At 47.4% G+C, this 26,133-nt stretch overlaps 1 protein-coding gene across 2 annotated transcripts; it reads right to left on the bottom strand.

Moving 5' to 3' along the window:
- Positions 1-1,559: 1,559 nt before the first annotated feature.
- setd1a (SET domain containing 1A, histone lysine methyltransferase) lies at positions 1,560-25,233 on the bottom strand. 2 transcript variants are annotated; one of them, XM_053676697.1, is made up of 21 exons: positions 25,137-25,233; positions 22,977-23,121; positions 22,435-22,533; positions 21,012-21,282; positions 20,289-20,413; positions 19,957-20,192; positions 18,257-19,859; positions 13,452-14,411; positions 12,885-13,055; positions 12,641-12,728; positions 12,200-12,360; positions 11,743-11,779; positions 11,440-11,641; positions 11,287-11,342; positions 9,874-11,189; positions 8,768-9,167; positions 7,825-8,003; positions 7,103-7,213; positions 5,881-6,000; positions 5,377-5,514; positions 1,560-3,312 (listed from the first exon to the last, which is right to left on the bottom strand). In XM_053676697.1, exons 2-21 carry the CDS (start codon positions 23,112-23,114, stop codon positions 3,139-3,141), a joined length of 6,585 nt encoding a protein of 2,194 aa, XP_053532672.1. In that variant the 5' UTR covers positions 23,115-23,121; positions 25,137-25,233; the 3' UTR covers positions 1,560-3,138. The 2 variants fall into 2 exon arrangements, with proteins under 2 accessions (XP_053532672.1, XP_053532671.1); XM_053676696.1 differs by lacking the exon at positions 25,137-25,233 and adding an exon at positions 24,786-25,098.
- Between the last annotated feature and the right edge of the window lie 900 nt (positions 25,234-26,133).

A 26,133-nucleotide genomic window follows, 5' to 3' on the forward strand; every position in this document is an offset into this window, starting at 1 on the left:
CACACACACACACACACACACACACACACTCTGTGTGGGTAACTGCTAAGAAAAACACAGTGACCGAGTGTGTGGTAAAGCGGAACTCCTTCCTCCATCGTGAAGTTTCATATTTTTACATCAGTTTTATTCCTCTGACACCGCACATCTCAAACTTCCTTCAGTTCCTGTTCTCGCTTACGTTATTGCAGCTACAGACCATCGCTCTCACCATCCCTCCCTCTATTCTCTCCCTCCCTCTATTCTCTATTCCGGTAACACACTGGAATGTTCACGTACGGTGTTTAAACCCGACACACAGACCGAAACTCAGAACATGAAAAGGGTGTTTTGTTCTTTTCCCAGACGGTCGCGTCCGGGTCTCTCTGAAGTGGTCTGGAGCAATTTCCCATAATCCCTGCTGAAAAACATGTGAGAGGAGATCTCCCAACTCCACCGCGTTTATTACAGTTAAACTCTCACGGGCCGGACACGCCCCAAAACACCGCGGTCAGCGTGTGTGCGTGCGTGCGTGTGTGTGTGTGTGTATTATACACACACACACACAGTCATTTTAGCCCGTTTCCACCACGGCGCTGCGGAGTTCTGGATGGTGATTGGTCAGGTGTTGATTAATTCTCTAGAACAGCAGTGCAGCTTTATTTCTAACATGTTCTCGTCTCTATAGCAACAGCTCCGGGCACCTCACTGATAAACACATTCACATAATCGTCAATTCTGTAAGGAGACGTTCAGGGAAGGAGTCTCCAGTTTCAGCGCTTTAACGTGACGCAACAAGCTGCGTTATATTCCGAGAATAGAGAGAGGGGGAATAAAGAGAGAGAGAGAATAAAGAGAGAGGGGGAATAAAGAGAGAGGGGGAATAAAGAGAGAGGGGGAATAAAGAGAGGGAATAAAGAGAGAGGGGGAATAAAGAGAGAGAGAATAAAGAGAGAGAATAAAGAGAGAGGGGGAATAAAGAGAGAGGAGGAACAGAGAGAGAGAATAAAGAGAGAGAATAAAGAGAGAGGGGGAATAGAGAGAGAGAATAAAGAGAGAGAGAATAGAGGGAGGGGGAATAGAGAGAGAGAATAAAGAGAGGGAATAGAGAGTGGGGGAATAGAGAGAGAGAGAATAAAGAGAGAGAGAATAGAGGGAGGGGGAATAGAGAGAGAGAGAATAAAGAGAGAGAATAAAGAGAGAGAATAAAGAGAGGGAATAGAGAGTGGGGGAATAGAGAGGGGGGGAATAGAGAGTGGGGGAATAGAGAGTGGGGGAATAGAGAGGGGGGGAATAGAGAGTGGGGGAATAGAGAGGGGGGAATAAACGGATAAAAAGTCATTCCTGTGGAACAAAAATTGCATTTGTTAAAATAAATAAATAAAATAAAATAAAAAGAACAGAATGTAATATTAAAGCCAACGTTAACGAACCTTCCGGCAAACGGAGTTAAATAATGATCAGACCAGGTTTGTGATTGGCTGAGAGTTGACCTTAAGCTCCGCCCATGTTGGCCAGAACACCCTGAAGCATCACCATCAGGAATTAAAGCCACAGAAAAGGAAGAAACACACGACTGGTTTCAGTTTTTCTAAAAAATATTTTAATGCACCATTAATAAAGGATCCAACGCATTAATACAAGAGAAATATTGCAAATAATATTAAAATACATCAAATAAAAAAAACAAAAACAAAAAACAAATAAGATAAGTGAACGTTATGTACAATTTCTTTTGTGGCGATGGGGAAAGTAGGAAAAGGAAGAACATATTTACAGAGCGGAACCAGTGCGTTTCTACGAGAAACAAACACCTCTACAATATTTACACACTTCAACTGTTGACCTTTTTTTCGCTTTTTTCGTTTTTAATGCGCAAGTCTGTACTGATATTTATATATATACACACACACACACACACACACACACACACACACATTAACATGGTGTCCTTACGAAGAAGTCGAAGTCGCTGAGTGCCGTGTTGTGGGGGAAAAAAAAAAGTGGGAGGAGTTTCAATCTGCAGGACCGAAGTGACGTAAAAAGTTCTGAAATGCTGATATGATAAACCATGTGAGGATGAAAACCACCATCCAGAAACACTCCATTATTATTATTATTATTATTACATTCTTTTGTAGTCTCGGAATACAAAGAGAACCTTTTCTTTTCCCCCAGACTGCAGTAAAGTTCGTTAGCGAGCAGCGGATTCCACCGCCTTAAATATTTACACATTGCACGTCACGTCATGCGGCAGACTGAAACATTTACTGGTTTAAGTAACTTTGATGGTCGTTTTTGATTATTAGCTAGCTAGAGGTAGCAGCTAGCTGAAGATGCGATACGGTTTACTAGCTAGCATTAGCTACGATAAGGGCACAATGCCGAGCTGTGCGATTAGCTACGGTCACTTTGAGGGGGAAAAACATAAAATGGCGTTAAACCGAACTAAGCTGAGATATACACGAAGTTTAGGGAAATAACATAAAAATGCAGACAGACGCAGGAAGAGACGGTGAGTTTGTTTTACAGTGCAGACAAAAATGTATGTGTGTTAAATAAACTGCGAGACGGAGTTTAACGCGCTACGATTGAGGAATGTGTCGTGTGTGACGTTAAATGTTAACCACAGGACCTGGATGAAACACTGTAGCTACAGGAACGTTCCTTTCACAGCTTAGTTTATTGTCTGCAATTATTTAAAAGCGGCCAGGACTGGGAGACAAATAAGTCTATATAATAATAATAATAATAATAATAATAATAATAATAATGATGGAGTGTCTTCCTGCCTGGATTGAAAAGAAGCGCCACATTGTTCTGAATCGGTTGAGGGTGCCAATATTTTTGCACGAGTCACGAGGAAGGAGGATTGTGCGCATTAGAAAAATTACAATACTGGAAAAACAGATCGTTGCTTAAAAAAAAAAAAAAAAAAAAAACGTTTAAATATGATCGGAGTCCACCAATCAGAGCTCAGGGAGGGGGAAAAAAATCGTAGGAAACGCCGTTGCTATGGAGACACACTGTGGGCGTGTCATGTCAATTAACTATATAAAATGAAAACATTCACGCTGTGGTGTTTACTCCCGAGACACGTTACCCATAATGCTGTGTGCCTGTCCTGCAGTGGAGGAGGGGGGAGGAGGGGGCGGGGCTTTAGTTGAGGGTTCCTCGACAGTTCTCCGTTCCGCACAAACAGGGGATTTTGTTCTCTTCGATGGGAAACTTGTAGTCGTACGTGATTTCCTCGTTCACGGCGATGGGCTGCTTGGAGTAAATGACGATCTTCTTCTGGGACTCGATGGTGATCACCTTCGCGTAGCAGTTCGGCTGCAGAACGTCGCAAAGACCATATAAAAAGTTAACCAACAATTACATGCGCATTTTTACAGGTTGTAATTAGTGACTATTCTTGTACACGGTTTAAAAGTTACCCTAATACTCGCTAGCTTGTTAAAACGTTGTTAGCAACGTAGCGTTAGCTGGCTAACATTAACGCAGGCAGCTAACAGCGTTAATTCTGCAGCTAGTTTAGATTGGAGCAATAACTGTCATTTAGTTAGCGTTAGCTTTCTTTCATTAAAAAAAGAAAAATGTAAAAATGAAACGTAAATTTCCATTTTAAAGAATCCTGAAGTTTCCAAAGTAACTGGATGCTTTAATTGTTTTGTTTTTTTAACGCACTGACAACAACAGGTTCCATATTTTAAATACTTATCAGGAAGATGGGATTTTGTTTACAGATTTAACACGATGTACATGACCTCTAAATGCGTACAGAAGAAAAATAACAGTTCGGAAGCAAGGAAGCCCGCTGGCGTCTCTGCTGAGTGTACACCGCTAGGACGGTTAGCTCACGATGCTAATCGAATCCGAGAACGAAACCGAGCAGGCAATGCAAAAAATATAGTTTAATAAAAAAATGATTAAAAATGAACACAAACTTTTTAACGTGTGTTTAACTAGTTAGCTTTACAGGTTATCTATAACTACCACTGTCTCATTGGAAGTAGAAAACCCCGGCTGGACAGGCCACGCCCACGAGCAACACACTCAGCCCTGAAGAACTCACCGCAGCCAATTGTTTGGATTTGTTGCTTTACTTTTTTTGGTAACTAATTTGCATAAAATCGAGAATCCCGCTGTATAAAAGTTGCGTGAAAAAAGTTGTGGTCTTCTGTGGGCGTGGCCTGTCCACCGATCTTTTCTATTCCCCTTTTTAACTCTGATGAGAAAGAGTAGTAGCCGAACTGTAGCGTAAAGGACATCATTCACCCGTCTTTAAAATTCATTTTAATGTTAAATTGAAAAAAGAAAGAAAAAAAAGAAAAGTGAACATCGCCTGCTTACGCGACAGGCTTCGTATTAGCTGTTAGCATATTAGCAAAGCTACACACACTGACCAGAGGCACAGACGATCTCCGCCACACCCTTACAAGCTTTATTTTGTCTTCGTAACGTCTCTATATAAATGTAATGACGGGGCCAGTACAAAAGGATCACACGTAAGTGCTGTAGTTATTTTATATATATATATATATATATATACACACACACACACACACACACACACATATACATACATACACACACACACACACACACTCACTTTGCAGGTCCATGGGTACTCGGCCCAGCCCAGGAAAGGATCGTTGGAAGAATCAGTCAAGCGGGTGGTTTGGATCTGTGGCTTTACCACGTCATAACTAATTTGCATAAACGTTGACATGGAGCTGTGATTTCTGCGCAAACGTCACGATAACGTATTACTGATATTTTGTGATAACTATTCTGTATGGAACAGGATGGAAACGTGGTGCAACTTCAACTCGAGGTCGCAAATTCCGTAATTCCCTCAACTTCCTACTCAACTACAACGACGTTCCTTCCACGTCGACGGCGTGATGACGGACCAAAATGGCCGCCGGGAGCAGCAGGTCTTACATTTCCATGAGTTACACTGTGTGTACACTACAGATGTGACGGTATGAACGTTTCATAACACCGTTCTGATCACCAAAACTAGCACTCCATTAAAAATCTCTTCTTTTACCAAAATCGTCAGTGACCCGATTGTGTGTGTCGCCTGCGCCTCTGCACGCTCGGACCGGTCACATGACCTGAGCAGTACTCACTTACATCTTAAAAACAAACCACTGTACTGAAGTTCATCAGGCCGAAGTGAAACCATGTGCTCGCGTGCGCGTGTGTGTGTGTGTGTGTGTGTGTGTGTGTGTGTGAGAGAGAGTGAGAGTTACACAACAAGCTGTGGACTAGTGTTTTTTTATGTTACATTGCCCAACACTTCTACTTTAGGAGAATAAGCGTGTATGCATGCACGTGTGTGTGTGCGCACATGCACGTGTGTGTGTGTGTGTGTGTGTGTGTTCTCACAGTGCAGCAGTGGTTGATGAAGCGAGCCAGGTTTCCACATTTGGTGGCGTCGATGATGGTGTCGTGATCGACGCGGAACAGGTAGCTGCTCCCGATGCCCTCCTGAGCGTAGCGCTTCTCCCGGTTATCAGCCACCATCTGAAACCAAACACACAGACACACAGACACACACACACACACACACACACACACACACACACACACACACACACCAACACTAAACTCCAGCAGCAGTTAGAAAGGTACATGGAGTGCGACTAACGGCTTAATGACTGTGTTTTAAAGAAATAAATAAATAAATACATAAATAAGACGAGTTCAGACCCAACATGCTTTACACTTAGACTTCTGCATGAATGAATTAGACTCATGGATATTAGACAGGACACAGAAAGGGATAAAGACATCATTAAACACGTTTAACACAGATCTATAATTGTCTAACATTCACTAGGAGAAATAAAGCATTAGATTTAATCAGAGTCTGATCTGCAGTAGGGTTACCTGTCTGATGTTCTGACCCACGTACTCGATGACCATCTCGTCTGCGGCGATGGGCTCCATGGCGAACAGACCCCACTCGTGGATGCGGCTGCGACCGAAGCGCAGTTTCTTCTTACGGAACTGCAGGCAGACGGACGTTAACTATTATTATTATTATTATTATTATTATTATTATCATTATCATCATCATCACCAGTTATTCCCTGATTTCCAGATAAACACACGGAGTTACTGATCTCATCCTGAAGTTGATTGTTGTAACAGCGTGTTCTCTGTCCTCCGTCTCTAAACGGGAAATAAAAGTCTCCTCGAACTGGAGGCAAATTTCTCCGTATCACCCATGTTAAAAAAATGATTGTTTATTTTCGTGTTACTATTAGTGGAGTCGCTGTGAACGAGACGTTACTACAGAAACGATAACGTACTCGAACGACGGCAGCTGCGCTAATTAATCCACCTTCAACCTTCTGACCAATCACAATCCGGACTTCTGTCCCTGGTGTGTCCGCGTGGCTGTAAATAAACGTGGTCCTTTCAACACTCGGCAGAAAAACAGGGTCAAAGTTTAATCCCCTTGCACTCTGAACCGTCTTTCTGCTTTTGATTAAAGCGGCAGCGTGTGACTTTCACAGACCCTGCGAGATAGACTCCACCTAATGATCGGCACCTTGAGAAATCGCGTTTGAACTGCGCACGCATTACGTCTTGTGCGGTCCATTTTAAGGGAAGAAAAGGGGTGGAGCTAATGCCCGGATTCAATTTAAGCACTGAAATAAAGAATCCAGAGCTAGAGTCCACATTCTGTTGCTGGACAACGTTATGACTCACAATTATGTTGGGAATGGCATGTGACGTAAAAGTACAGGGGGAAAACTACATGGCATTTTTATTTATCGATTTATTTTTCAAGTTAGCAAATAGCCGCATGAAGGTGATGAGTCAATTTAATAAATATCGGATCTAGCCGATGAACGCGCTTCAGAAAAATGATCACCCGTCACGTGTTTAACTGAGACGGCCGTCTATTTCCCCCTTCTCACTCCCAGGACAACCTTAAAAAGATGGCAGTATGTGGAAATCAGCATCAGCGTCAGGAGGAGTGTTTCGAGGAGTGTTGTGCCACCTCAGACAATAAAACACCGACTACAAGGTCAGCACGCACTCCGTAATCAGAGCCGAGTGTGTGATAAGGTGGAGTGAAGGTCGCGGTGCGAGGCTTAACCTTGAGCTGGTTGAGTTTGAGTAGGTCCGAGTCCATGACGGCGGGCGTGCCGATAGCGCTGAGGAGACGCCTCTGCTCCGAGCGCCTCTCCGACAGCACACGGTTCGAACCCTGAGACAGAGGAGAGAGAGGGGGAGGGAGACACAGAGAGAGGGAGGGAGAGAGAGACGAAGAGAAATAGAGACGGAGAGAAACGGACAGAGAGAGAGAGAGAGAACAAACAAGACCGAGTCAGAGTTCAGTTTAATAATAAATCTAATCTAAACATACATCAGACCCGGTCTCTCACCTTGTCTTTCATGAACTATTTAAAACATGTCCAGATTTTTCTCGTTGCTTTATTACACGCCATATAAACGTGGGCTTTTTCTAAATATCACATATTTCAAAAAGTAAATAAATCGATTAATCCAAACACATTAAACCATAAAACGTTACATGTTCAAAAGTGACCAGAACACAAACATTTTAACATTCAGGTATATGATATGATATGATATGATATGATATGATATGATATAATATAATATAATATAATATAATATAATATAATACCTCGATGACCACGTAGAAAATGCCTTCTATTCAGATTTTAAAATAATAAAATATTTAAAAAAGCAACATTCGTGAGATTTAAACGTACGCAGTTTAGGACCGTCCCGTGACGCAGCTAATTTTCAAGGTACGAAAAGCGAAGGTGTAAAAAAGAGAGGCTGAGGTACCACCACGTCGTAGTCCATGGCTTCCTGCACGGCCTCGGGGAGGTCCAGGTCCAGGTACACGTCCTTCTCTTTGCGGCTGATGGCGTAGTAACCCTCGCTGCGGGCGCATCCCGTCACGTGCTCCCTAAGCTGCCCGTCCACTGCCTTCTTCTTACGCCGCGGGTTCGGGATGTTAGTGAGTGCGAACGGGGGTCAAGGGTCACAACTTAGAGACGCCAGACCAAACACACACAAAAACCACATTTATATTTACGACGTGTAGTCAAGCGGTCGTTACGGTAAGTCGACGTCTGAGATGTTTTACGTGTTTAATCACAATCGAATACTACACGAGTCTATAGAAACGTCCCGAAACATCAGCTGAAACAGGAACAACGGCCTGTCACTAGGGGGCGGTACCGCGCCGACAACGCCGGCCTGCATGAGAAGAAATGAAGTATTAAATGCGACATTAAAAACAATCCCAGAACGTAAACGGATTCAGTTCTGTGGTATAAACGAGCGTTTTATATCCAGTGAAGTTGATTATTTTCCTCTAACGGCACGCCCCCAGAGTGTTTTATTCCTCTTACACCGCAGCAATTCGCCAAGTACGACTTTCTATTTGTTAAACCACGCCACGTCATACCGTATCGATCGAGAGTCACGTGTGACGTCTGCGTTTTATTAACCCGTCCACAGTCACGGAGTCCCTGTGAACGAGCTGTTGCTAAGGAAACGATAACGTCTCAGAACGAGTGCGTCAGAACTGCCGTGGTAATTCATTAACATTCGAATGCATTTAAATTTAAATTGAAAACGCATTTTGATTGTTCCGTGGGCGTTTCCATAGCAACAGCTCGTTCACAGGGACTCGTCAGGCGGTTGGCTAATAATTGTTTAACGGATTAAACACAAACGAAACGAGAAGACGCTCTAGGACGTTAGCGTGTGAAAAGGATATTAGTGTGAGGGACCCAGTGCGTGTCGTTGAGCCAGTCCGTGCTGTGGTCGTCCTGCAGCAGCTTCTCGTACGTGACCTTCAGCAGACGCATGTCCTCCTGGTCCAGCCCGGTGTTCCAGATGTCGTACAGGATGGTCATCTGTTCGAACTCGCTGCGAAGCTTGTACGAGCACAGCATGGCTGCCGGGAGAGTGGGCGGGGCCAGGCTCGGCTTCCTCTGGGTGGACGGCGTGAGTCCGGCTTCCTGCAGGAAGAGACGCTCGCTTTTCCTCACCTCCTCGCGCTCGAACCCGAGGCGCTCGTCCGCGCCGAAGTCTGAGTCAGCCGTATCGGAGCTGGAGCTGGACAGGTCGGCCGTCTCCAGCTGCTCCACGTCCACGTCCTCCTCCGGGGTGAAGTCCTGACAGCAGAGACGCGACACGGAGGGGTTACAATCAGCGCCTGTTCTTACAATCCAACGTTTACTACATTTAACTTTTGTCAATTTCCCTAAAGAAATAGTTCTGTGCGATATCTACGACACTAACAAACCAATAAATAACGCCGAATAAATTATTCTCAACCTGTCACCTAAAAACACATTCGAGGTCCATAATCACGTTATTAAACTCTTTATGTAGCAACAACTGCAGTAATACACTTTTTAATATTCGATATTTGATATTTAAGAGGCGGGGCTTAAGAGGGCGAAGTCATCCCAAGTGCACAGAGAGGAAATAAGTGACTCTGCTGAAGTTTTGTTGGAGTTCATAGCGGACAGGAAGTCCCACGTGTCCTAAAGCACATCAGTAACGCGTGTGCGATGTCGCTGACGTCCGTTGTGTGTCGAAACGAAAGAAATAAACAGACAGCCGGGGCTGGTGCACGCTGAACTGCGTAAGAGACAGGTTTCTGTGCTGCATGTGTGGATGCTACTATAGCGACAGGAAAAGGAAAGACGGGTCATTGTAAACGTGTACGCTTTGTCGCAATGGAAAGAACCTCAGGAAAATGGAGAAATAACCGCTATAGCATCGCTCACAACTGAAGCGGATGTTTAGAGATTGTTCAACCACGTTATTTCACAAACCCGGTGTCAAAACAAGGCACAGACTCGCCGTACGCACCTCTAACTTCCCCTTCCTCTGCTTCCTGCCGTGTTCCTGCTTCTGCCGTTTAGCCGGCTGCAGCTCCACGTTCTCCTTGTCTTTCCGAGTCCTCTTTTTACTCTTCCCTTTCTCCAGGGATTCCTCCTTCTTGAACGAGCCCCTGCGTTTGAGCGCCTGCGCCTCGGTCGAATCTCCGGCCTCGTCCCCGACCAGCCCCAGGCTGTAGAGCACGGGCGTGTCCGTCTGAGCATCTCCGATGACCTCCTCCGGAGCCTCCTGGACACAGTGCTGGTGGAAGTCTGTGGGGAGCAACACCGCGGCGTCCTGTTTGGTCCGCTTCTGTCCAGCGGAGGACGCGGGTGACAGCGGAGGAAGAAGGAAGGCGGAGGGTTTGGAGTAATTGTGCTCCTGGAAGACGAGAATTCCGGCCGGGTCCAACGGGAAAAGCCGTGCTTCTTCGTCCTCCTCCAGTTTGTGCTCTTCGGCTTCGTCTGACGTCTCGGTCTCCTCCGAGTCGACGTCTTCGTCCATCTCGGCTGCCACGTGGGCCAGCACGGAGAGGTCAGGCGTAGACGCGGAAGCTAGCTGCAGCAAACTGGACGCGCCGAGCTGCTCCCTGAGCTTCAGTCTCTGCTCCAGAAGCTCCTCTTCGTCGTACTCGTCGTACTCATCCTCCTCCAGCAGTGAGGGCGCAGACGGAGCTGACAGGTTGACAGTTCGAGGCCTGCCGCGAGGACGCCCTTTCTGATTGGGCGTGGCTGGGATGGGGGCGGGCTCTTCGTAGGCCACCCGGACTAGAGAGGCGTGGTCCAGCGGAAGGTTCTGGACCGTGAGACAGACGGGAGTGGGAGGGGTTCTGGGAGATTCCTTGCCACGTCTGGAAGGAGATTTGGTGGGGGTCGTCGTCATCTGCGGGGACGGAGAACGTTTCCTGGGTTCCTCCGGACGCAGTGAGCGCACAGGAGGAGGGACTGTAAGAACTGAGGTGGGCGAGGCCGAAGGGGGTGTGGCTTTGGTCGGGCGTGATGCGAAAGGGCGGAGCATGGGGGCAGGTTTGGAGGGCGTGGTCGGCGCGAGGGCAGAGGCCGACGATGAAACGAGCTGCTCCGGTGGTTGTGATTTGACCGGAGAGAGCAGGAGGGACGGAGAAGCGGCGGAGGAGGGAGACGGAGGTGCTGCGGGGACGTGGATGGGGGGTTTGGATTCGCTCTCCTCCGTGGAGAAGGACACGGTCTTGCGGCGCTTCTTCAGAGGAGGCAGGATGGGAGAGGACGGGCGAGGACAAGGAGACGGCGGCCGGTGATCTACAGACACAGCAGGGGCCATCTTGTCTTCTAAAATAAATATTTTAAAAACACAAGCAGTCACAAACGGTCATATTTCAACCGCGTTTAATTAGAGCTGTATTCTGATTAAAAGTTGGGCGCTGACCTTGTCTGATCTCCGCAGTAGCCGCCGCATGCGACTCTCTGACGCTCGTCTTTTCCCTGTGACCAAAAACAGAAAAACAAACACCTGGATAAAACGAAACCCATTTCCTCCCTCGGCTCTAATCGGGCGCCGAGACGTTAAACTACTACGCACTTCTCCATGGCAACGCTGTCCATCGTCGACTCGTCCATGGTGTCCAGGGCCTCGCTCTCGTCCGCCTGCTCCAGCTCCTCTTCATCCTCCTCATCTGAGGACGACGACGACGACGAGGAGGAGGAGGAGGAAGAGGACGACGACAAGCTTTCGGACGAAGAGGAGAGGCTCTCGTCGTCGCTGTCCGCGCTGAGGGCTTCGTCTGGGACGACAAATATAAATACCAAGAATAAAACGTTCACACTCAAATAAATCATAAACAGTTCATAAAGTGTGAATGAGTAGAACCGGAACGCTGCTCACCCTCGGACTCTTTCTCGCTGTCGTCTTCATCCTCGTCCTGAACGACATTAACCAGATATTAATAACAGCACATTAACACTTGTTCAGCCTTCAGAACACCACCAAACAAACAACCGATGGAACTGATCTCCAATGCTTCTGATAGACAAAGCACCTGAGCTCCAATCACACACACAGAGCGTCGCTGCCACCTACTGGTCATTCCGTGCAATGACGCCAAACACCACTGAGGTGTTCTCTCAAAGATTCTCTCCAAGTTTCATTTAAACTATACGATACAACCAAAAGTATGTGCACCCCTAACCATCACACCCCCACAAGCGGTTCTTCCCCAAACACACAAAAGTTTCCCTTCAACTGGAACCAAGAGGCCCAGACGGGTGAATGAAAATACAACTGAATCTTTAATCCACCCGTCGCTCCCAGACAGACGTCTCGCACGAGCGCGCAAACACACCTTTTCAGAAGATGACTCGTCGGACGTCTCCTCTCCTTCGCTGTCCAGGTCGTAAGGTTTACGCGGTTTGGGTCTTTTCCTCCTCTGCACCGCATCTCTCTCGGCTGTTCGGGTCTCCTCCGGCCGGCCAGTGCTGTCCGACACCTTACTCTGGTACGAGTCTGAGAGCGCGCACACACACACCATGAAGACAGTTTAAACAGTTCTAACAGCAGTGTGTAGGAGAAGGTTTTTATTACTACTAGCTACTGTAGTCATGTAGGAGAACAACTATCTAGGCTTTTAAAGCTCCAATAAGAAACGTTAAGGCTAGTGACGTTCACATAAATAAGAATATTTGTGACAGAACGCACAAACGCTTTGCGTGCTGAAATCTACACTTGGGAATTTAACCGCAATAGTAATAACTGCGACAGCCTGGATAAAATCTGAATATTTCACCTTCATCCTCCTCGTCTGGCGGAGTCGAAGGTCTGACTCGTTTCAGGGACACATCCTCTGCCAGCTCCTGAGGCTCTTTCCTTTTCACCTGCGAAATAACAAACATCACAGTTAACACAGGTGTGGCGCAAACCTCAGACGGCTTTTCCATTTTTATAAAGCGAAGGCTAAAACTAGACAGCGTGTATACGTATCTGTATCTGACGCGTACACGTCTATACGTCAGGTGAGATAAGGCAGGTACCTTGAAGGAAGGCAGACGCAGAGCCCCGCGCAGAGAGAACCCTTCCATGCCGCCGCTCTTGGCCCAGTCCACCAGAGACATTAACGGCTCGCGTGGCCGGCTGCTCGTCTTCTCTTCCTTCTTCTCCTCGTCCCGCACCGCCGACACGCCCCTCATCGCCGTCTGGAACGGCTGAGAGGGAAAGAAGGAAAAAAAAAACCTCATTCACAGTGGATCAAAGCAGACGTGTACAAACTACGCATACCCATAATGCACTGCTCGGTCTGGAGATGATGTGTAACTTTGCATACTGAGTAGTGTACGTAAATTCTCACTGTGGGCGTGGCTAAATGTAAATCAGCTGCCCAGAGCTCGCACAGAGCTGAAAAGAACAAAACGGCGACTAAAGTCAGAGCGCATCAACTACAGTACACACACTGACTCCTCCTCCTCTTATAGGGTGCCATTACTTTTGTCCTAATTGAACCGCTAGTCTTGTTTGTCTTAATTTAATGATCTGAGAGCTGATGGTGTGAACTGAACAGCTTTTCCTGTGAACTGAACAGCTTTCCTGGAATAAATTCTCACCTTGGCCTTCCTCTCTTTACGTTCCCACCACTCGTCGAAGGTTCCGAAGGCGACGTTCTCCACCATCTTGCGGTTCAGGTCCCTCTGCATGATGTTCTTCATCTCGTCGATGAGCGCGGAGAGAACCAGCTGCACCGTGGCCTCGTGAGGGTTCTGACCCATCATGGGCATGGGGTACTGCTCGCCGTCTACGCCCGGCACGGCGCCGTAATTCGGGGGTGGGTAGTGCGAGGGGTAGTGCTGGGGCAGGACGTGGGGAGGCCACGGGGAGTGAGGGGGCGGAGGCATGGCGTGGGGGTGGTGAGGGGGCAGCTGAGGGTCCGGGTACGGGTAGGAAGGCATGTGAGGAGGCATGTAGCGGTGGTCCTGGTCGTAGTGGTTCCCTCCAGATCCGTCTTGGTCCATGTAGGGGTGGTGGGTGTGCGGCGCGTGCGGGGGAGGGGGCAGAGAGTGGAGATGGTAAGAGGGCGGGTACTCTGAGCCGGGCGTGTGCTTTTCCCGCAGCTGGTGCAGACGGCTGAGCATGTGCGCCTGCATCTGGAAGGACGTGCCGGCGTACTGGCTCATCAGCTCCACGGAGCTGGCGTAGTCATACAGGTGGGGGGGCATGGGGTACTCCGGGTGGAGCTCCATGTGAGGCAGGGGAGGGGGAACGCCTGGGGGAGGAGGAGGTGGGGGCTGGAGAGAAAAGCCAGGCGGGGGAGGAGGGGGCAGGTGGGGAGGGTAGGAGGCCATGTGAGGGAGCGGCATGGAGGTGCCGAAGTGCTGCGTGCTGTCCGGGGGCGAGCCGGACGAGGGGTCGGCGTTCTGAGAGGGCAGGGCCGACTGAGACGACGGGGCAGGGGAGGATGACGACGAGGCGTGGTGCTGCGTCACCGTAGCGATGCTACCGCCGCCGCCCCCACCGCCGTCGTCTTCGTCGGAGATTTCCATGTCTTCTCCAGAGGAGTGAGGGGACGGCTGGAATGACAGGAAGTGGAGACGATGAGGGAAAAAAAGCCTCGTTAAATATGGATACAGTAAATCTGCAGCCATCAAATTTAATATTCTTTAATACCATATTCAAAATTTTTTTTGTAAATGTCAATACCTGCACTTCACTTCAGTCATGCTACACCATACATCAGCTATAACGGATTGTGTGTGTAGATACGTCCCTTTCTGGGTTTAATAAACTATAGCAGGGTAAACACCTGTACAGGTAGCTGGGAGAACAGAATAAATATCCTCTTCACATCACCACTTACTAACACTGGAATATACTCCAGTCTTTCCTTCCCATGACCTTCCAACAGAGCAAATAAACTAGAGAGAGACGGACTACGGCAGACAGAAGAGGAAAAGATGTGGAATTTACCATCACTCCCTCAGCAGCTGTATTAGAAACCAACCCCCCCCCAGCAGCTGTATTAGAAACCAACCCCCCCTCAGCAGCTGTATTAGAAACCAACCCCCCCAGCAGCTGTACTAGAAACCAACCCCCCCTCGGCAGCTGTACTAGAAACCAACCCCCCCTCGGCAGCTGTACTAGAAACCAACCCCCCCCCGGCAGCTGTACTAGAAACCAACCCCCCCCCGGCAGCTGTACTAGAAACCAACCCCCCCCCGGCAGCTGTACTAGAAACCAACCCCCCCCCGGCAGCTGTACTAGAAACCAACCCCCCCCCGGCAGCTGTACTAGAAACCAACCCCCCCCCGGCAGCTGTACTAGAAACCAACCCCCCCCCGGCAGCTGTACTAGAAACCAACCCCCCCCCGGCAGCTGTACTAGAAACCAACCCCCCCCCGGCAGCTGTATTAGAAACCAACCCCCCCCCGGCAGCTGTACTAGAAACCAACCCCCCCCCCGGCAGCTGTACTAGAAACCAACCCCCCCCCGGCAGCTGTACTAGAAACCAACCCCCCCCCCCGGCAGCTGTATTAGAAACCAAACCCCCCTCGGCAGCTGTACTAGAAACCAACCCCCCCCCCCGGCAGCTGTATTAGAAACCAACCCCCCCCGGCAGCTGTATTAGAAACCAAACCCCCCCCGGCAGCTGTATTAGAAACCAACCCCCCCTCGGCAGCTGTATTAGAAACCAACCCCCCCTCGGCAGCTGTACTAGAAACCAACCCCCCCCTCGGCAGCTGTACTAGAAACCAAACCCCCCTCGGCAGCTGTATTAGAAACCAACCCCCCCTCGGCAGCTGTATTAGAAACCAACCCCCCCTCGGCAGCTGTATTAGAAACCAACCCCCCCCCCCCCCCCCCGGCAGCTGTATTAGAAACCAACCCCCCCCCCCGGCAGCTGTATTAGAAACCAACCCCCCCCCCGCAGCTGTATTAGAAACCAACCCCCCCCACAGCAGCTGTATTAGAAACCAACCCCCCCCCCTCGGCAGCTGTATTAGAAACCAACCCCCCCCCTCGGCAGCTGTATTAGAAACCAACCCCCCCCCTCGGCAGCTGTATTAGAAACCAACCCCCCCCCCCCCCCCCCCCCCGGCAGCTGTATTAGAAACCAACCCCCCCCTCGGCAGCTGTATTAGAAACCAACCCCCCCTCGGCAGCTGTATTAGAAACCAACCCCCCCCGGCAGCTGTATTAGAAACCAAACCCCCCCCGGCAGCTGTATTAGAAACCAACCCCCCCTCGGCAGCTGTATTAGAAACCAACCCCCCCCTCGGCAGCTGTATTAGAAACCAACCCCCCCCTCGGCAGCTGTACTAGAAACCAAACCCCCCTCGGCAGCTGTATTAGAAACCAACCCCCCCTCGGCAGCTGTATTAGAAACCAACCCCCCCTCGGCAGCTGTATTAGAAACCAACCCCCCCCCCCGGCAGCTGTATTAGAAACCAACCCCCCCCCCCCCGGCAGCTGTATTAGAAACCAACCCCCCCCCGGCAGCTGTACTAGAAACCAACCCCCCCCCCCGGCAGCTGTATTAGAAACCAACCCCCCCCCCCGGCAGCTGTATTAGAAACCAACCCCCCCCCGGCAGCTGTATTAGAAACCAACCCCCCCTCGGCAGCTGTATTAGAAACCAACCCCCCCTCGGCAGCTGTATTAGAAACCTACCCCCCCTCGGCAGCTGTATTAGAAACCAACCCCCCCCAGCAGTGTGTAATTTTATGACAGTAATGTAACGAGTAGTGTTATAAATGTACAGAGATTTTTGTAAAGAAGAAGAGAATATATATGAACCTAGTTGTGTAATATTACTATTGCACTCAATAATACTTAATAACAACAAATATTTATTTGAGGTACAAATAATATCAATAGTAATATATTTCTGACTTAATTCACGTCTGTGTGTTGGAGCTTGTGGCTTTTATTTTGGAGGAAAGCCGCAGGAAACCCTTTCAGGACAGGTTTTTTAATGCAGTTCTCATGACTGATCAGGTGAAGCTGTAAACCTGCCCTCAGGTTTGTGCTGTGTGTAAATGCAGGTTATAAGCGACTCTCAGCACACAGAGATGAAGTCGCTGTAGCGACGTTTACTGTGAACCAAGCCGCATATACACTGATGAGCCACACACACACACACACACACACACACACACACACACACACACACACACACACACACACAGTGTGACAGTCACACAGCAACCAGCCACAATGACATCTGCTTTACCGTGTCGTTCCACTGCATTTTAACACCTTCGATACATGAACTTAAGACATTTTAATGCTAATTAAGGTCTTATTTTCACATCAAGGAATAAGACTCTTCAAGTACACCCTGAGATCAATCCCACAATGCAATGCGGCATAAACCCGATTCCCAAGACTTACAAGTCATTATATTAGAGCTGCAACAATTAATCGATAAAATAGATAATAATCGATTACGAAAATCGTTGTCTACGAACCTCATTACGGATTATTCGGTCTGCGTGCGGCACGGGGGAGATCCACTCATTATATTACTTCTGTTCGGGAAACACGCTCAGGAGAGTACATACTAAACTTGTGTCCCAAATGACGTACTATACACTTACACTACGCACTACCCGACTAGTGCAGTGTTTCTCAACCGGGTATCCGCGTACCCCTAGTGGTCAGTGGTGTAATTGCAGGGGGTCCGTAGGAAAGTTTTAAAAATGTTTAAATAATATTATGTATACACTTTTTGTTAAACGTATAAAAACATATTCAAATGAGATGTTGTAAAATTAATCAATTTGGTTATTCGCAAAAATATCGTTCATTGATGGATTCGATTTTAAATTTATTTACAAATGAAATGAAATTTGCAAAAACCTGAGTGGTAGAGAAGTTCAAGTGTTGCATTGATGGATAAAATAAACAAAGGATAATTCAGAGTCTCAAACTAAATGTCACACCAGCAATAAAATGTAAAAAAATAAAATCTTGAAATGCTTTGAATGAGTCTGAATGTTAATTTGAATAATGTTAAATATTAATAAAAGGAACATATACAGAAATGACTTTAATATATAGACAGGAATTGTTGTGGTGTGAGGGGGTCCTTGTGGATTATTCGAAATATGCTGGGGGTCCAAAGCTCACAAAAGGTCCAAAAAGGCCCCCATCCGATTAATAGATTATGAAAATAATCGTTAGTTGCAGCCCCCCCTCTCTCTCTTTACTTATTTATTTATTTATTTATTTCACTTCTCGAAAAAATGTTTACTGACTAAACCAAACAGAGACGGGAAACGTGGACACGCTAAGATATAAATGTGTACTATGCTGTATAAAACCTTCTGACCAATCAGAAGGCAGGACTGGACAGCGCTGTGGGATAAGAGAAACTAGCGCAGGGCTTATGGCAGGGAAGTAAAACTCCACTCACCTGTCGTTCTCCATTGTAGGTGGGTGGCGTGTGTGCACCTGTGACCTTCTGCGTGTTGGACGCCACGTGCTCCTCCTGTACGAGGACCTGCTGTCCTTGCGGCGTCTCCGACAGCGACCCCGAGACGGAGGCGGCGATGGAGGAGGACGTGTCCGTAGGGCTTTTCTTTCCATCTTCTCCTCCTCCCGGTGGTGCTGTCTGCTTTCTCGCCCTGCTCCTCCTGTCCGCTCTCCTCTGCTGCCCGCCGTCCGTCTCTCTGTCCCCACTCTCTTCTCTCGGCTTCCTCGAGCCTCCCCGCACGCCTTCGTCCTTCTTGTCCTCATCTTCGTCCTCGTCGGAGTCGAGGAAGGAGAACTTGGATTTCTGCTCCTTTAAGAGCATCTCGATGCGAGAGTCCAAACTGCTGCAGTGGTGAACGAACGGGAGGCTCTCATTGGTGGAGTCCGGCTCCGGGGAGGAGGAGTCTCGCGGCGCGTGGGGCGGGGAGAGGGATGCCGTGGAGGAGGGGTGGTGGTGAGGCAGAGAGGTGGAGGATGGTGACGTGGATGATGAAGGAACGGAGGCGTGGGGCGGGGAAGAGGAGGGCGGAGGGGTGCGCGGGGGCTGCGGCGGGGTGCTGGGGCGTCGTTTGGGTTTGCTCCATTGCTCCTCTCGGACCGGGCTCTCCTGCCCGAAGTCTAGCGAGCTTAGAGTTTCGGCCACCGCCGCCGCAATGACAGAGGCAGGAGGGAGAGGAGGAGGCGGAGGAGGCGGCGGAGGGTGTAGCGGCGCGTGGTGGGATCGATAGTCATTATCCCCGCTTCCGCTCGCTCTCTCTCCGGACCTGAAGGAGGGCGACGGCTCCAGGCGGGACGAAGACGGGGTGTCGTGGGTCGGCAGCTCTTTAGACAGATTGTATCCTCCGTACGAGGCGGAGGCGGGCGGAGGAGACGCGCTGTTGGAGGAGCGATGGCTGCTGGAGTTTGAGTGGCCTCTGTATCGCGGGTCAGAGCTATTTGCGTAATCCCCGTCCCGGTCCCTGCTGTCCCTCCTGCGCCCGTGGTGGTTGTGCGAGTGGTGGTGGTTCCGGTGCCTTCCGTGCTCCCTGGACACCGAGCTGTCCCTGCGGTACGACCTGCCGTCCCGCTCCTCCCGGTGCGAGTGGTGCGAATGGTAGGACTTGGATGAAGAGTTTACGTCCTGTAGGTGGTGGTAAGAAGAGCGGCGAGACGCTCCGTAGCGCCCCCCGGCGTCTCTGTCACGCTCCCTATCTCGGTCTCTGAGGCCCCGCTCTCGCTCCCTGTCCCGTTCTCGCTCGGCCACCGGCGGAGACTCGTACAGGGAGCCCGAGGGGGGCATGTGAGGGGGCATGTGCATCCCAGCGGTGCCGGCGTTGTGATACGGGGGGTAACAGGGAACGGGAGGAGGAGGAGGGGGAGGGAACCCGGGACGACCTCGGTGGTACGCCGCGGGGTCTTGAGGAGGAACTCCGTGAGGCTCGTCGTAATAGCGAGCCTTGAACCCGGACGAGGACGACACAGCGGACGAAGAGCAGGAGGACGAAGGGAGCATGTCCTGCGCGGGGAAGCCTCCGCCCACGGGACCGCCGCTGTAAGCCCCGTGCCTGAAACAAACAGGAAATTCGTTCACAGCGCTCAGGTTTTTTTTTTTTTTTAAACAATCATACAGAACGGCACATTCAGGTAAGTAACGGCACCCACCTGCCCCCAGAGTACCCCGAATCCTGGGAAAAGGGCGTTCCGGAGCGCGACGTGTACGGAGTTCCGCCTCCCTGCGAGGAGCACGAGGAGCCGGGGGTGTACGGCCCCCCGAGGGAGGACGGCGGTGTGTCCAGGCGCTGCTCCCCAAATCCGGTGTCCACCGAGCACGGGGTGGTGCTGCCGAGCGGAGGAACCGGCATCTGATCGGTAGAGAGCTTCCTCCTGATATCAGACGACTGAGACAGACACGGAGGAGAAAGGGTTCGAGTACAAACTCCCACATGCTCAAACACTGAAGAGGGAAGAAAAAAAAATGGAGGGCGTGTACTCACGGTGTCGGGCTGCGCCGGAGCTGGGGGCTGAAACTTCTCGCTCAAGGCTTTTCCTCCTGTGGGTACGGTCTGAGGGGTGTACGATCCGCTAACGATCAGGTCGTAATACTTCATCCTCTGCTGGCCTGCACACACACGCACGCACACACACACACACACACACACACGTTATATTTACTTCCTCTTCTCACGTACGTTACAGCAGCTATAAACAGTCGTTCTGTCTCCAGTCTCTTCAGCATAAACTCCTCCGTCCTGGAGAACATGTCGGAAAACTTCAGGTTACAGCGTTAACCTCTGACTGCTACAAAGCGCTGACACTGGAGACTCCTTCCTTAAACTTGATGTAAACAAAAAAAAAAAACGGAGGTCAGCTTGCTTCCAGAAAACTTCGACAACGAACCGTTACTATAGAAACGATAACGTGTTGCTGTACAGTCAGAACTCCTGTTAGAGAAAACGAATCAATACCTTCTGACCAATCAGAGTTGAGAATGCAGCAGCGGCGGCGCAGTGTGGAGTAAATAAAACCATTTGCAGAACATAACCCGACAGTTTCATAACCTTATAATGATAAAAAAAAATATTTATTTGCATTTTGTTTCAGTTAAAACTTTCCGCTCTGGTTCTAGTTTCGTACTGATTCCCTTTTTAACGCCACAGAGTGTGATGCTTCTGAAACTCCACACACACACACACACACACACACACACACACACACACCTTTGATGTCGAGCTGTGCGTGGACGATGTTGCCCATGATGGAGGTGTTGTGCAGGTGCTTGACTGTGTCTTTGGCCCCTCTGGTGCTGGTGAACAGGACGCGCGCCAAGCCCAAGTGCTTGCGGGTCTTGGGGTGGAACAGGATCTCCATTTCCTCCACCTCGCCGAACTTCGTGCACATCTCTAAAAGGAAGGGCTCTTTGATGTTGTCATTCAGCCGAGCGAACGTCACCTCCTTCAGCGGGATGGGGCCCACGTAGTACTCGTCCAACTGTCGGGCGAGAGGTTACCAAAAGGTCAGAAAGGAGGCGCTCGTTTAAATCCCGAAAACAACCCTGGACTTTACAAGCCCTGATCTTCTAAAAACCACACAGTGAAGAAATCGGCTCCAAAACAAGACCTCGTTTACACAGAACACGGAGCTGATAACAAATAAATATAATGTGTGTGTATATTTTATTTATTTATTTATATATATATATATATATATATATATATATATATATATATATATATATATATATATATATATACATACACACACATACATACATACATACATACACACGCACCAGGTCAAAAGTTTGTGGACACGTGACTGAAATGTTTCATGATGTTAACACCCTTTTGATCTGAAGGTGTGGGATTAATCGTGTGAAATCGGTGTCACAGACAAAAATATAATCGAGCAATAACATTCATTTCCTTCATTAGATAACGAACAATTTATTTACAAAAAAGTATTATATTAGACGGACGACTCGGAATATTCTGAAAAGCAGGAGATAAGTGTGCAGGGTTAGGGTGGGAACTCCTTTAATACTCTAAAAATCAGCAGAGAAATTCCTCAAGAAATCGGGGGAGAAAACGCCAAGAACACATGTCTGGAAATTCTCTGAGAAAAGGGCGTCGACTCTGAAAATGCTCAAATATTTAGATTTATTATTTTTTATCGTGACATAATTCCCATAGTTCCATTTTTGTTCCTCCAGAGCTTTGATGACTTTATTATTATTCTAAAATGTGTGTGTGGGGGGGTAAATAAATAAGTAAAGAGTGAGTGTGTAAACATTTGATGGGTAGTGTGTATAAATAACCGCTTTTAAATGTTTCCTGTGTCTCGCATCCACCGTTTATTTTCTCAAAGCTGCAGAACATGAGTTAAATTCAGCGGCTCTTCGGTTCACCTCCACAAAAAGAAATGAACAAATAAAAACACGCCACGTCCGATTAATTTCCGGCGCCGAGTCGATTCAGAGTCGACTCACTCCGAACCCGAACTCTCGGACCCGATGCAGAACACACCAGGGTTCTGATCAAACACGCAACATCTAAAAACGTACAAATGATTCAGATCTTCGTGGAATACGTCAGCGAGGAGGTGAAATCCTTTATTCCGACAGGAGCGAGCATGAGGACTCACCTTAAATTTGGGCAAAGGAAGTGACATCTCCGTGTGTCTGGACCAGATCCGCCGAGGTCGGGGGTCACGTAACTCCCCCACAGGAGGAAACCCTGAGTCCTGAGGACCAGCAAACACAAACCCGCATTAAACTTCTTATCCTATTACAAATAGGAACATAAATATATAAACATATATACACGACGATTCGTTTTATATTCTTTAATCCAACAGACCCGTGTAACCTTTCCCAAAAATGTTCTTCACGCTCTCACAAAACGTAATGACTTCCACCCGCCTTTAAATAAACGTCCCCTCGCTTTTTATTCTGTTAACAAGCAGGTGAGGAAAACTCTGTTCCTCAGATTAACTCACTTTACCTGCTGTGTGCTAGATTAAATCCCGAAACACACAGCGGTCATGAGTAATACATTTCACACACTCTTTTAAGCGTGTCGTGTGTGCACGCGCGCACTCAGAAATGGTCCTCGACACGCACACACGCTCTTCCTAAAGGTGTGTTTTCTCAGCGTCAGGTGTGTAAAGCGGTGCAGAGCTCGTACCGGGACGCTGAAGTGAATCCCGTCGTATCTGTAGATCTTCTGAGCGACCCTGCGGATGGCCGGGTCCTGTACCAGTTTGTAGCTCTTCCATTGCAGGCTGAGAGTTCGCTGGGTGTCCGCCCCACCGTCTGGATCCATGCTATTACTGCACACACACACACACACACACACACACACACACACACACACAGAGTGAAGAAGAGCTGCAGTTAGCCCGACACATCAACGTCCAAGATTTATTTTATAAAGAAAACAGAGTTTAAACTTCTCTTAAGGACACGTCAGTCCGTTCTCCACCTCCTACATTACCAGCAATGCCGTTCCAATCTCTATGCAAACTAAGTGATGCGGCAGCGCTTTAGTCTGCCCACACTCCAACAGCTTTCAGACCAACACCATCGCTCGTCATCGAGCGCATCACTAACTCTGAGCGGGAGATCAGGGGCTCTTACCTACCGACGCGCAATTCCGCATCGGCCCGAAGGAGCCGCGTTCCGACAAACTCACCCGAAAAGAGGAGTCACACGAACTCCGCCCACTTCCACATGAACCTTTATTCTCGGCTGGAAAAGGGAAGAGCGCACGAGGACATGCCGCCAAAGACACGTCCCGAGTTTACTGCTAACGAGACGCTACTGTAGAGTAAGCCACGCCCGCTTTGGGTGGAGTTATATGCACTAGAAAGCATTTAACTGGACGAACACAACACGGGTACAGTACGTCACGAGTGGGAGGAAAACACTTTATCTAGAAGTGATGAACTATAAAATTAAAAGTATTTTTTGTAGATATTATCCTGTTGGGGTTTGTAATGATTGAAGTGTTCATAATAATAATAATAATAACAATAATAACAACAACAATAATACTAATTGTTGACTTATTTCCCTAAATTTAAAAATCCTAAACCACACACAATAAAAAGCTCAAATCAGAACATACCCCAAAATGTGCAGCAGTGTTGTTTTGTTTGTTTGTTTGTTTATGTCGCGCGCGCTGTCAACAATAACAGTTACCTCCATTGCTACATAGCAAGTGTTACTCAACCCAGCAACCAGTTTATTAACTTAAACATCACGTGACCATGTAAAGACAAACTTTAACTCTTTACTAAATATTAAACACACAAACTAACCTTAACCAAGTGAACTAACTAATTAACTAACTAACAACTAAAGCACTGACCACTAGCTAGCACTGTTAGCTCACCGTCAGTAGGACAAAGTGACTAGACATAAGAGATACAAGACATAACTGGGGGTTTTTGACAAATATATTATTCTGTGAAGTTAACACGGTTATGTTATTTATTTTTAAAGAAAACTAAATAAAACAGACTCGGTTTAGCCGCTTTAGCCCACCTCTCTTACCTCAGAGGGTTTAAATAATAAAGCATTTTTCACTTCTGTGAAGTAAATCCAGTTAATTTTGGTCGATAAACTGCTCCGACGGAATAAAATCAGCTTGTAATGGATTTGTGTGTAAAAGTGTGTAAAAGTAAAAGGACTCAGTCAGAGGAACAAAATTAGCACGATGCTAACAACACTACACGCGCTAAACTGCTAGCCTGGCTCCACATTTAAAAATACGTATTCTATATATTTTAGTTTATAAAATCAAATTAAACAGAGCGGTGTGTGATGAATCAAATTCAGCACTATTTAACGCATCACGTTAATGTTATATATTATTAGCAACGTATATCTCATATCGCACTGTGCGTGTGTACATATAAATATATATATATATAAATATATATATGAATTAAAGCGTTGTGTGTGATATGCAGTTATGACTATAAAAACATACCTCTCATTTAACTTCATCAGCGCTCCGTCTTTTAATCTTATTTGACTAAAATAAAAATAAAAGAAGATGATATTATATACTAGCGCTCTGAGCGTTGTTAGCTAACTCTGCTAGCACGCTAGCATTAAGGCCTACACTCCGCTCCCTCGGCCGGGAAAAAAAATAAATCCTACAGCGCTAAATAAAATGCTCAATTTCCACATTCTCAGAACTAAAGTCGCATCTCAGAAAGCGTCGCTTGAGTTCCGGTGCAAAACCGAACCCTCACGAACCCGTACATTTCACCTCCGAGCGGCGTTGGGTGAAAAAACAGTGAATAATACAGAAAGCCGCCATGGCGTAACTACTAACCTGTACACCTCGCCTGTCCGCCATTACAGTCTGTCTCACAACACCACACTGCTCATTCACAGCCGCACTTTCCACACGGGCCAGGGCCAGGATTCGCCGACAACTAGTAACAGCGATTCATAAACAAGACAAATATATGGCAAAAAGAAATCATCACACTTTCCTTAATTCGTTTCATTACAATAGCTACTCGAATTAATTAGAGCGGATAAAGATTTTAAAAAAAAAATTTCATTTAGTCGCCCGCAATGAGAATTTAAAATGCGAATGTGCTGTTCTGGATGCTAAAACGTCATCATAGTGTCAGGCAACGGAGCTGTTAGACTGGGCCAAGTTCAACAACAACCACCACCACCAACTCCAACACCACCACCACCACCAATAATAATGGTAATGGTAATAATAATAATAATAATAATTATAATAATAATAATAATTATTATTATTATTATAAATTAGCCTACATTAGTTTATATAGCACCAACATTACATAGAACAGGTATACAATTTGTTCATTTAATTACATTTTAAACAGAACAACAACAACAACAATAATAATAATAATAATAATAATAATAATAATAATAAAGGCAGTGTAGTTTTTTATTTGTAATTATTTTATTTCTGATCTTGCCACCAAAAAAGGTATTTCTGGTATAAATCAGTTCATTAGTGAGACCTTCAGCATGCAGGAGATATCAGTGGTTTATTGAAGTAAACTTTAACTCATGAAGAATTCCTCTGAATTCTGCTGGAACAGGGTTAATGAACTGAAATGTGGTTTTGCTGCTCCGGATTATTCTTATATATATATATATATATATATATATATATATATATATATATATATATATATATATATGTGTGTCAGTTTTGTGTGATTATTAAAACCTGTGTGATGTGGTGAGTGGAAAGCCACCGAGGTCAAAAATGTTCAGATTGGCCCTGAAATCGAAAGTCTTCGAGAAAAGAGGTCCATCTGTCATTTGTCTCTCTC

This window comes from Ictalurus punctatus, chromosome 2 (genome assembly GCF_001660625.3).
Source record: "Ictalurus punctatus breed USDA103 chromosome 2, Coco_2.0, whole genome shotgun sequence".
In the NCBI taxonomy this organism is placed as follows: domain Eukaryota; kingdom Metazoa; phylum Chordata; class Actinopteri; order Siluriformes; family Ictaluridae; genus Ictalurus; species Ictalurus punctatus.

Excerpts from the sequence above, each read along its gene's own strand:
- setd1a (XM_053676696.1), bottom strand. Across the intron at positions 5,515-5,880 it reads TGGGTCAGAACATCAGACAG|ATGGTGGCTGATAACCGGGA; the intron begins GTAACCCTACTG and ends GTTTGGTTTCAG. Across the intron at positions 3,313-5,376 it reads TCATCAACCACTGCTGCACT|CCGAACTGCTACGCGAAGGT; the intron begins GTGAGAACACAC and ends GACGTTCTGCAG.